This window comes from Molossus molossus, unplaced genomic scaffold, assembly GCF_014108415.1.
Source record: "Molossus molossus isolate mMolMol1 unplaced genomic scaffold, mMolMol1.p scaffold_m16_p_5, whole genome shotgun sequence".
NCBI classification, from domain to species: domain Eukaryota; kingdom Metazoa; phylum Chordata; class Mammalia; order Chiroptera; family Molossidae; genus Molossus; species Molossus molossus.
This window is the reverse complement of record NW_023425388.1, coordinates 94,240,581-94,253,662: the sequence shown is the minus strand read 5'-3', so window position 1 is coordinate 94,253,662 and position 13,082 is coordinate 94,240,581. Positions and strand designations below refer to the sequence as shown.

The 13,082-nt window shown below is 37.2% G+C and overlaps 1 protein-coding gene across 1 annotated transcript in view; it reads right to left on the bottom strand.

Annotated features, from left to right (window-relative positions):
- Nucleotides 1-504: 504 nt before the first annotated feature.
- Nucleotides 505-13,082, bottom strand: part of VGLL3 (vestigial like family member 3) — a 43,008-nt gene continuing 30,430 nt past the window's right edge. The window contains exon 4 of the mRNA XM_036243706.1: nt 505-758. Within this exon, the coding sequence (XP_036099599.1) occupies nt 715-758 (44 nt within the window). The 3' untranslated portion in view covers nt 505-714. The remainder of the gene's footprint in view (nt 759-13,082) is intronic.

The window sequence follows — 13,082 nt, the reverse complement described above, 5'->3', positions numbered from 1 at the left end:
AAGCTACACATATAACTCAAATCTAAGTACGCTAGCATGGAATTCAATCTTCTCTGAGATTTAATGTAATACAATACTATATTGGCTTGGTTATGGTGCTACTTTTGTAAAAGGGGTGAAACTAGCAAATATTTGAGGTAACCTAGAAAGCACAGAGCATATCACAAACATCTTAAAGACAAGCATTTTAAACATTTTGCCAGTGCTTCTCTGAGAGCAAGTTCTTTAAACAGAACTTAACAATTTTTACAATATTAAAAAAAAATACATCCCTCAAAAATAGCCCATAAATGCTAAATCAAACTTTCTGTATTTCTACAAAAATAGATGCACATAGAGCTATAAAATTGTATTCCTGAAAGAATGAGCATATTCATTTGTGGTTCATCTTTTCCTGACAAGGTGGTTGGTTCAAAAACAATCAAAGTGAAACAAAAATGAAACCATGTATCAAGGAAAAAGCAAGACACAAAAAGAGACTTGCACAGTTGACAAAGGCTCAGATGAGGGGAAAAACAAACAAAAATGCTTTTCTTCAATGTCTAGGACCCACTCTGCTTTCTCAAGAAAAGGCTCCAAACCAAAGTCAGCTGGCTGACGTTTCCTCTTCTTCCACGTCTATTGTGTCCCATTGCAGAATGGAAAAGCCTGGCCGCATCTATTCCCCATGGGCCCATGGATTCATGCTCCAATCTGATTTACTAATACTGTGTTTCAGTACCATGGTGATTCCTTGCTCTTGTCTTGGTGCTGTAGACCTAGAGAAAGTGACAATGAGAAAAAGGAAAAACATCAATATAGGTAACACTAAAAAAATGAGCATAATCTACAATGCACTAGATACAGAAACCACATAAACAATCTAAGCAACTGTGAGGTATGATCCAAGGAACACCTGGTCCCTAAGGAAATTCAGTGCTTAAGCTCATAATTTTAAAAATTTCAACCAACAGCCTGGCTGGTATGGCTCAGTGTATCGTGTGTCATCCTATGGACTGAGAGGTCCCAGTTCGATTCTTGGTCAGAGCACATACCCGGGTTGCAGGCTCGATCCCCAGTAAGGGGCATGCAAGAGGCAGATGATCAATGTTTCTCTCTCACGTCGATGTTTCTATCTCTCTCTCCCTTCCCCTCTCTCTTAAAAAAAAAAAAAAAAAAAAGTCAATTAAAACATATTTTAAAAAATGTCAACCAACAGGTGACAAAAACTCTAGAGTAATGTTATTTGCACAGTACAAATTCTTTACTATGGTTTTTATTTCTTTAGAATATGAATAAATAAAACATAAATTAAAATAACATGAAATAAACCATTTTATTTCTAATTTCAAAAGGCGCTGATATTGAGGACAAATGATGGAATAAATCTTTGGGGCATTTAAGCAGAATTTCAGTTAATTAATACTTTCAGTAACAAAAATGATACTATTTGGACTAAAGTAGAGAATAAATTCTAGTGTTATTTTGAAATGTATTCTGTTCTGGGATTGCTATAAATTATTGTGAATAATTAGACATGGTTAAAAAAGAAATCCAGTATTGTCAGCAAAATAGAGATAGTTGGTTCAGAGCTAATAACACAAACCTATAGTCTATTTATAAATTTACTTATTTCTAAATCTTCCTCCAGGAAAATATTTAAGATGGCTTACAAAAATCCAAACTTCATATAAAGAAAATAAAATTTGCAGGTATATTTAAGAGAATAGTGACAAAGGGAAAATATGTGAACATATATAAATTTCAACTCATAGTTAAAGTGATTAGGAAGAAGTTCATCAAAGAGGAAACAAAACAAAAAAAATGTGACTCTGATTTGGTACCCATATAGTCAATTGACTAATTTGTGATATAGGCAATTAGCATAACTCCTTCAACTTACACCCACTTAAAGTTACTTTCTTCAGTTTCCTTTATTCTTGTCCTGGGCTATAATTGTTTGGAAGGGTAATGATTCCAAATAGGTTGTTCTTAAATTGTTTATAACCAAATACTGAAACATGAAGATAAGGCTATGAAATAAGTGGGTAGGATGCAGCCTGACTGATGTAGTGTGAGTGCTGGGATCCCAGGCTGTGCTCTTGATTCTTGATCTACAACTTTAAGTCTGGCCTGGATGTCAGCAATAGAATGGTTAAATGAACTAACATGGTTTTCTACTGCAATTGTTACTAAAACAGCTGCAGTGATTTCATTTCTTGTCCCTCCAAATTCTCAAAGAATTTTATAGAAAAATGGTTATCATTACAAAACAGACACAATTAGTGAGTCATTGATGGGCGATATTAAGACAATCTACAAAACAGACTACATAAAGGGAGAGAGAGCCAACAGGAGACAAGCTCATAGAACCACAAGACACTACCTGTTTTCTGTAGCATTTGTGTATTGGGAAAAAGCAACACTTCCTGAAGAAAGGTTAGTTCCATCTTAATTTTTTCTCATGTGTACTAGTATTATGTTTACAGAGTCAACCCCCCCAACCCCCATTTCAAAAGAAGAGGAGAAGGATAGAGGAGAATGAGGGAGAGAAAGAAAAGATAAAAGGATTTGGGGTATACCAATTCACTGTTTGCTTTACTCATTTTCAAATGATTGTGTGGTTAGAATAATTTACAACATACCATAGTCTCTGTTGGGTGACTCTTATAATCTAAACCACCTTAACTGACAATCTGCTGACTGCATAAATATTTTTTTCATTATTAAAACGTCTCATCTTCTGTATGACTCAGTGTTTCCACACTTGAAGACTCCATCAATCTATAGAATGTCAGCACCGCAAGTCATGAATAGTGTTGGAATCATCAAGTGGTTTGAGTGTCTTTTCTTCCCCTTAACTAAAGGCAATCCCTAGTTTGCTTTGCAAAGACATACAACTCTTCAAAATCACGTTAGCCTTTTTCTGTGGACAAGAACTGAATTACTTAACATAGCCCTAAATTTTCCAACCAGAATAATAAGAAGACATTCTCTCATTATAACTTCATCTCTTCAATTTTTCTTGTTTTCAAGTCTTTTCACTACCTTAAAAAAATCAATTCAATTCATCTATGACCTAAAATGTATTAACTGTGTTTTAGCTTCTTCTTGATGAAGATACATAAATCAAACCTTTGCTTTAATTACCAGGTGTTCATACCTACACATTTCAAAACAGGCACACTCTAGTTTCCCTTCAGGTCGCATAAACCTTTCACCTTTTTCAAAATAGGCGTAAGTATAAGAAAACAAACAACCACAAGCAACAGACCCTACTACTACTAAGTTGAAACAGAGAAGTGGGCTACAATTTTTCTTGTTATACAGTTGATGAGGGTAGATTGGGATATGAAAAAGTCACACAGTACATTTAGTTTTCCCAATAAGGGTTAAAGAGGACAAAATCATTAATCCATGAACCTTATGTGGTCTGCCTATATCATTAACCCATGATCCTTATGTGATCTTCATATAGTTGGGATTTCTCTAAATTTTCTTACCAGAATACAAAATCCACTGCTATAATTTTGTTCCTATTCAGGCTTTATTTTTTTCTTCTCACTTCCATAACTTAAACCTTTATGAAATAAGTTTATAACATAGCTTGAAATCTCCTCCACTGGCTGCCTGAAATCATTCATATTTATTTTTGATATCTGTAACCAAGATTGGCTTTATCATTTAGTCAATGAAATTGTCAGTAAAAGGAAAATAAATATAAAAATTACGGTACTGAACATTTTTAAAAATATGCTTTTATTGATTTTAGAGAGAGAGGAAGGGAGAGGGAAAGAGAGAAACATTGATCAGCTGCCTCCTGCACATTCCCTACTGTGGATGGAGCCTGCAAGCCCAGGCATGTGCCCTGACTAAGAATGGAACCGGCAACCTCTTGGTGCATGGGACAACGCTCAGCCAACTCAGCCACACCAGCCAGGGCTTACTGAATATTTTCCTAGGGCTAAATATGCCAGGCACCGTGTTAAGTGGTTTACATCAAATATTTAATGCTACCCACCATGCTATAATAATATCCATTTTACAAATGAGAAAATTAAAACTAAGAAAAATTATACAACTACCAAGAAGTAGAGCTAAAATAGAAAATGAGGTAGTTTGATGTCAGAGCCAATAGTCTTAACCATAATGTGTATGGCTCCTCCTATATGGACTATATAGGTTGTAGGCTATGACACAATTCTTTGTCAAAATTCTTTCATAAATCAATTCAAGGAAATGTTAATGCATTTTATATTCCTTTTTCATTGTTTAGAAACACTTGGATTTAACAGAACTGATATCAGGATTGAGAAAATAACTGTCTTAGAGGGTTTTTTTAACTGCACATCTGCAGGGTTTTTCCTAAGACATAGTAAATGATTACACAGTAGTTTGTTATACTTCTGATGAAGACTACGTACTTTAATCATGCAATAGGATATGTCATATTAACTAAAATGTTTTTTTGATATATAGCACCCCCCCTTCAAACTTCCCCAGTGTGAACAATGGAGACATGAGGTAGCCATCTGGCCTATGAGGTTGCTGTGGGAAATGGACCTGAAAACAAAGATATCACATTGTTGGCTTCATACTTGGGAGTCTGGGATTCAGTTAGGAGAAAAACCTAAAAGGAAATGTCAGCCCACAGATCCAGTTCCTCACTTCATTTCTATCACCACTACTACCTGATTACCCAAAGGAAAGGGCAGCGAATCCAGACCAAGGAAGAGCACCAAAAAAGTATGAACATAGAAAAGAAATTTAGGATAATCAGACGTAGACAGAAGTCTTGATCAAGGAAGATCATCATCTAATCTCCATTTACAATTTGAAGAATCTATCTGTTAAACAAGGCACATTTTCTCATTTTCCAGCTAAGAATTTGGGAGGAGGCAATAGCTTCACAGACTCAACTCTTACAAAAGACTCTGTAAATAAGGAAGTAGAGATAGCAACAGGGTGTGTCTAAGCATGAAAAGCCTGGAGAATTCCCCCTCCTTAGATCCTAAATTCTCCCTGGGCTCTCTAAGAAGGATAAATTAGCTCAGAAAGAATTCTGATGAACCTGCTAGTACATTCTATCGCTAAGATGTGGGTACCCCATGGCAGAAGGAATGGAATGGGCCACACCACCTGAGCATCTTGGAGGATCACAAAACACTAAGAAGCTGAAATCCAGTTAAATAGATCATTATTGGGGAGCACGGTACAAAGAAGGCATAGAGAGGCAGAGTAGAGGGAGGGAATATGCTTGAAAACAAAGGCCAGGATAGGGTTGAAATGACAAGAACGAGATCAAACATCAGACAACAACTTCTTAATGGACAATTTTTGTGATGTGACTAACTCTAGAAGTAGAGAGACAATCCCAGTAAAAAGTGAGGGAAGTGTCTGAGAAGAGGTTTTATCTTTACATGGGAAACTATTAATTTTTTTTTGAGAGAGAGAGAGAGGTCATTTACTTGTTCCACTTATTTATGCATTCATTGGTTGATTCTAGTCTATGTCCTGACCAGGATCGAACCCATAACCTTGGCATATTGGGACAACGCTCTAACCAACTGAGCACCCAGCCAGGGCTGGGAAATTGTTTTAAGCTAAATGCAATGGAGATATCATTGGATTGAGCTAAGAATACTCAGAACTGCTGAGGTTAAGTTTTTTGCTATTGAATAGAAATAAGAAATTAGGTTACTGAAAAGGTTACACTCTGGCACACTTGAGTTGTAGAAACTGTTTAAATCGGTCACATCTGTTAGAAAAGCATGTCCTATCTCCAAGGAAGCATATAATTACTTGACATTAGCATTGACTAAAGCTCTTAAGTAAGTTGACTATGTTTCCAATTAATTTTATTGTTGGATATAAAAAGGTAGTATAGTAAACAGACATGAAGGAACGTGGTGTTGATACAGAAAAATAGAAACATAAAACCCGAAAGTGTGGGTAGAATATTTTATGACCTAAAAGTAAAAAAAGTACTTGAATAAATATAAATTTTTCATTTTATAGATAATAAAAATCTAGAAACCCTTTTGAATCAGAATGTTTACTATTAGGTACTGAGCTGGTAGCTTATTCACACATTAGGAAAAAAAAAAAAAAACTAATTCCTGCTTTAATAAAGATATGTCACATTCATTACAAATATAAATATATACAACACTGTATTGCATGCTATATCAAAACATCCAACCTTCACCAACAACCTGACCTCTAACACTGACACAATGAGAAATAATCACAAAGAAAGTGATGCTAGAGACAGTCATATTATCTTCTCCTACATTATAAAATTATCACTGGTAATGATCATACAACCGCATTTGTATGTCTGAGCCCTGGGACAATCGATTTAAATGCTAGTAAAGAATTTCCAAATAAGATCTACATGGAGGTAGCACCTTAACACTGACACAAGGCGGGGTGGGGGTAAGATTGAGAGTGACCCACTTTGGGAGCTATGATTTCATTTCAGGTGCATATCAAGACAGATCATGTTTAACCTCCGTGGAGACCCCTCTTCATTCTTTTTTAAAAACATCTTTTTTAAAAAAAAAATTCAACACATCATAGATTTCCTGTTTGAAAATCAAGTTGTGGAGTATTTAGAAAGTAAAAGTTCTACATAATGTTCCGTCACCGAACAACTTGCTCAATACACTTTGCATGCACACACAAACTCACACCACTGTTTATACTGTGCTTATAACATGCTTTTTCATCAGCAATATTATCTTGGAAAACTATTCCATGTCAGTATATGTAGATAAACTCTTTGGAAGGACTGCACAATATTCATTGTACCCTATACTGTAAATTGCACAATTCTCTATAGAGCTACATCATTTCAATACACACATGTACAAATAAATGAATATGTTACTGATGTGAATGTTCTAGTAGATAAGATAAATTCCTGAAAATATGCTTGTTGAACCCAAGCACTTATGTACCCTTACATTTGCATATTTCATTGCAGGTACTAAATGTTTCAGGAAGTCTGTACAACTATTAATAATTTCTTTACTATTTATTATTACAGATTAAAAGTACCTAATTGTTTCAGTTTGCATTTTTTCCAGCATTAGTGAAGCTGAACATTGTGTGATTACAGCCTTTCTTTCTCTATATTTTATCTTTGGCCAATTTTTTGTGCTTCTAAGGAAACAATTTCCTCATTGACTTCTAAATGTTTTTGTATATTAGGTATATTAGCTTTTTTCTCATATATTACAAATATTTTTGCCAGTTTTATGAATACTAAGTACCTCCATAATTAGTACCTAAATGCTGAACAATAATTTTTTTAAAGTTATTCTAAATATGTATTCTTGAACGAGAAAAAAATGTTAAATTTATTCTGACACTTGAATTACAATGACCTTCTTATCTTTACAACTCTTACACACCAAAACAATGGTAAAAAGACTCCGGTCGATGACATGTAATCATTTATTAACAGAGGGAGTTTTTTCTGTGTATGAAGATGTTTCCTCAAGGCACATTTAGAATTGACTTAAAATCTCTATGTAGTAGTACTGTCAGAAAAAATGAGATGAAAACTGTATGAACTTGTCAAAACATCTTCATATTCAGATTCAAAGAGGAGTAGAGACGCGCACCCATGGAACTCGCGTTGCTAGTAGACCATGAGTGACCAGAGTCGGCGCTGCAGGCAGGTCTGCCCAGGTGTTCCCCGCTGCTCAGGTTTTCAGACCCAGACTGGGAGCCGCCACAGCATGTCTGTCCCTCAGAACCTCATTCCCTCCAAACCACAAACTCTCCCACACACAGAACCTCCAGCCTTTGCCCTCAGCGACAGCCCCTTCCTCAGACTTGTGCATGTCAAATGCCCTACTGGAAGCGAAACTGGCAAGTACTTTAAGCATGAGGATGTGGCCCTGGCTGGTTTTGCTCAGTGGTTAGAGCGTCAGCCTGCGGTCCAGAGAGACCTGGGTTCAGTTCCCACTAAGGGCATGTACCTTGGTTGCAGTTTGTCCTTGGCCCCGGTTGGGTCATGCACAAGGCAGCCACTTGATGTGTCCCTTTCACGTTAATGTTTTTCTCTCTCTCTTCCTCCCTCTCTCCCTCCTGCTCTATCTGAACAAAAAATTTAAAAAAAAATGTCCTTGGGTGAGGATAAAAATAAAATATAATTAAATTAAATTTAAAAAAAACATGAGGATGTGGAGTTACAAATCTCAATCAGTCTTTTAAAACTGACCCTGTAGACAAGACAAAATACAAATCACAGGGTTGGGTAGTTTTGAATCATAGTGCCAAATGACCACACTCAAATTTTGAATGTCAAGGAGATAACCTCTTGGGTGACAGTGGGATCAGGAGGTTCCATATGGAATGCAGACACCGCTTACCAGTTCAGTGACCTCAATTTCAAAAGCAGATATAAAGAAACTTTGAAGACAGAGACAAAGAATAAAGGAAAAAGGGAGTGGGGAAGAGTGAAATGGAACACCCTCTGTAATTTCTTCTACAGATTTTCTCCCAGAACTGGAGAGGAGCAAATCCAAAAATGCTTGGATCATTTATTGTAACTGAAACCACAAGTTACAGTACTCTCAAGAGATTCTAACTATCCAGACATCTGTTGGATAACAAATGCAGCCAAACATGTATTTTTAAAGAGGTTTCTAGGTTATGCAGTGACAGCTTTATGATCCAGAAAATAGATAATCCAACCAGAGGAAAAGCTAATCTGGGTCCATTGCTTATCCACAAAAACATAATTTGGGGCACAACACTGACCCAGGAAATGCTTTACCTGGGAGCACAAGTGAGTTCAAGGCACACACAAAAAAAGAAAAAAAAAATTACTTTGGAACAGCAAAAATACAAATCTATTTTTATGCCTGTTTGGTTTAAGTAATCAATCTCTCCATTAAATCAAAACATATTGGAAAATATTCAGTAAGAATGAGCTATGTTGCCTATATATCAATTCTACATGGACATCAGTAATTTTTCACAAGCTTGCTCTCTGACATTTTCCAGAAAAGTTTGTCTAATCCAAGAAAACATAAATAGAGCTTCAATGATTATGAGGATACTAAGCATCATCTGATACTGCTCAAACCTAGCAGCCACAAAAATAAGTATTATAACACATGCTTGTGGTTGACAAAAATTATGAAGTTAAATCTCCAGTACGGCAGGCTGTATTCAAATGAAAAACGGCATATTTTGCCTCTCATCGGTCTCTTGTGAGACTTTTTTCGGTCTTTTTGCCGAGGAATTCAGAACATGTTGGCCACAGACAACTGTTTGTGAAACCTTATATTGTTGATAAATAGAACAATAAGAGAAGAGTTGGACAGCCTGAAAGAGAATAAAGAGAATCTTTAAATTCCACAGACCATATAGGATTTTTGTATATAATCGTTGCAGGCTGTTTGAACGCTAATGTGAAATTGTCTGGGGACAAGTTCTGAAACAGATTTCTTCTTTTGAGCTGTTTCTTTTAGATGTACCCTTATATGTGATATGAGAAACAGCAAAGCATTACTGAAAAGATACTTAGCTGACACAAAGAGGCTGAAGCGGGCCTATTTACCCTGTGAGTGATTCTGTTTGGAGTCATGCTACAATCACCCAAGAGTGTTCTTCAACCTCTTAGCTCCCCTCTCAGGTGAGCAACGTCCGTTTCTCTTGGGAAGACATGACAGTTTGAAAAAGTCCCCAAACCCAGCCAAAGCTAGTTGATGACAACTCCTTTAAGAAACAATCAAAAGATGATGACATTGCCTAATTTTTCTTGCAATTAAAAAATAATTCAGCCTTGGCTGGTTTGGCTCAGCAGTTAGAGCATCAGCCCATGGATCAGAGAGACCCAGGTTTGGTTCCCACTAAGGCAGTGGTTCTCAACCTTCCTAATGCTGCGACCCTTTAATACAGTTCCCCATGTTGTGGTGACCCCAACCATAAAATTATTGTTTTTGCTATTTCATAAATGTAATTTTGCTGCTGTTATGTCTTAGGCAACCCCTGTGAAAGAATCGTTCAACCCCCAAAGGGGTTGCAACCCCCAGGTTGAGAACCGCTGCTCTAAGGGCACGTACCTCAGTTGTAGTTTGTCCCTGGCCCCAGTTGGGGTTGTGTGGGTGGCAGCCAGTCGATGTGTGTCTCTCACATCGATGTTTCTCTCTCTCTTCACCCCTCTCTCCCTCCCACTCTATCTGAAGATAAATGAAAAAAATGTTCTCAGGTGAGGATAAAAAAAAAACTGCCATAAAAAATAATTCAGAGCCCGGCCGGTGTGGCTTGGTGGTTGACCATCGACCCATGCACCAAAAGGTTGCTGGTTGGAACCTCCCAGTTTCCGGGCAGAGCACATGCCCAGGTTGTGGGCCAATCCCCCAGTAGGGAGCATGCAGGAGGCAGCGAATTGATGTTCTCTCTCATTGACGTTTCTATCTCTCTCCCTCTCCCTTCCTCTCTCTAAAATCAATAAAGAACAAAAATGGTTTTAAAAATAATAATTCAGAGAGCTATCCGTAAAAACATGTTTATAAAATGAATACTCAAATGGAAAATGAATCAGTAATTTAAAAATGAGCAAGTATTAATGGAGTTTAGGAGAGTTTAATCATATCATAGTCTAACTTCCTATAAAAGTTCATTTGGACTTTTATGAGCCACAAGAGCAAACATCTCAGCAATACATAAGCACAAGAGGGTAGGATGCATTTTCTTTTAGTACCCTCTCATTCCACATGCTGAGTGTTTGTTCTAGATAAAGGAGCCTATGTTTACAATTGTCTTGAAGTTGTACATCCTGGTAACTCCTCAAACCCTTATCTTTACTCATTATCCCATCTTTGCCATTGTCTGCCCAACCAAGAAAAAGCACCCAGGTTTATTGTATGGCCAATACAAGCAAACTCCATCACTAGGGAATTTAACTCCAATAAATATCAGCTATTCTTCAAGAACAGAAATGAATTAAGTTAGATGCAGTCAGGAAGTGGCAGAGACATTTAAAGCTAGTATCTCAGCTATTCATGATGGCATTATGATCTCCGGTGTGAATTTCTTTCTCTGTTTGAAATGCACCATATTTATTAAAAATAATGAGAGCTTCAGTTCTACATCATGCGGCACCATCTAGAAAACACAAATGTGACCACTGGTTCACTGAAGTTTCTCTCCCAGTGTGTCAAAGTGAGACATTTCATTTTCATTTTGCACCTAAGGAAGAGATTATGAGACTTAGTCAACATAATACAGGTAAGTGGTGATATTGGCTCAAGAATCTATTTTTTTGATCCTCTGCTTTTCTCATAACACATCTCTGGACACACATTTCTACAACTCTGCAAAGTTCCCTATATTGGCCATCATCTTTATGAGCCCCTAAGTGATTTGATAGTGAGGATAAATTATTAATAAAATGAATCTCTCTCTTCCCTTGTTCTTTACCCGTTTCTGTTTCACACACATACATACCCATATACATACATACACACATACATACATAATGATTTTGTTTTCTAAATTCTTCTCCTTCTCTCCTCCTTAAACTCGAATTAGTGGCCCCAATACCTGCAACCCTAAAAGAAAACACATGTTGACAAACTAGTTTTCTCTGCTTTCCTTGAATTATATGTACACACACATACCACAGACACACATACATGCAGGATTCCTTGCATCCGTTTCTGACAGAAAGGGCATGTATATGCTCTTCTGTCGCTTTCATTTTTCAGTCAGCAATACCACAAAGCACGTAATTCACACACAGGACCCCTTCCTCATGGCAGTCACTTGACTCCAGTGTTTTGCCACTGTTAACATTGACACAATAAACAATTTTGTACATATATCTTCTTATGCTGCTCTTATATTTATGTGGCATAAACTCACAGGGCCAAAATTTATGCATATTTTAAATTGTAATGCAGTTTCTAGTTTACTTATTTCAAAAGCTTATAACTTCTTAATCTTGTACCAGCAATATATGAGAAAAAGCATTTTCCCTCAAGCAAGATGTATTTTACAGGGATTCAGACTGATACACACACTCACATACACTCATGTGCACACGTGGTTATTTGTATTAAATCAATGCATCCTAAAGCATGCAGTTCCTCCAGAAAGCTCCTGCACTCGTCCTGGAAGGCAGCAGGATCTGTGAGAGAAAATCCCATGCTTTGGGCATGGTGACATATGGCACCATTCTATGGACAAAGGCCCAGAAAAGAGCCTGGGCAAGATCCGCACAGCTCTCGGACAGCAGTGGAATTTCATTAAGGTCCTGCAGAACCCAGCCATAGATACTCGACACTGACAGCAGTGCTCTGGAATGCTTTTCTCCCTCTGACTCACCATCCAGGTCCTTTTCATGCAGACCTCACTCTCTGGCGGGATCGCCTGGCGTTTTGCATACATCTCAAAGATGGTTCCCATTACTCTTCTGGTCACGGAACTGTCATTCTGGACATGTGCCCTGTACAACTAACGCCATTCAAGAGTGCATAAATATTTTAACACACCTTTGGTTATATTTTTTTCTCTCAGTGAAAAATACACTCATGCCAAAGGCCAATGAAAAAGAGAAAAGTTTTGCAGAAAGTGTGAAGCAATTGGTTGTTCATTACCAGAGTCCTTATTGCTACCAAATCATAATAAACATTTTTTAAAGTCCAAAGAAAGTATTAGTTCACAAGCATTCTGCCTAGCATTTTTTCAATCAGCAACTACTGCCTTATGACTCAGATAATGCTCACAAGGTAAGTATGCAGGAATCCAGGAATCCCTTTTGAACAACACAACTGCCACTGAGGAGTCAGAGTCCCAGGGCAGGCTTCCGCAAATACCATTTAATGTGTCTACCTGCTGAAATCAAATGATCAGAAGCAAATTCCTATGCCTATTCTATCTTACAGCATCAGTAAAGAAAATCTCCTTATTTCCTCATCATTTATATAAACCACTAATATCAGGACAGACGTCAATGAATCACTGACCCCATAACCTGCAGAATTGCAACAACAAATGCACATGTTCAATGAGAAGAGGGGTGTGGAAGGGAGGAAAACTTTTTTAGTTGGGCACCTTCAATATATGTTACTTTGATG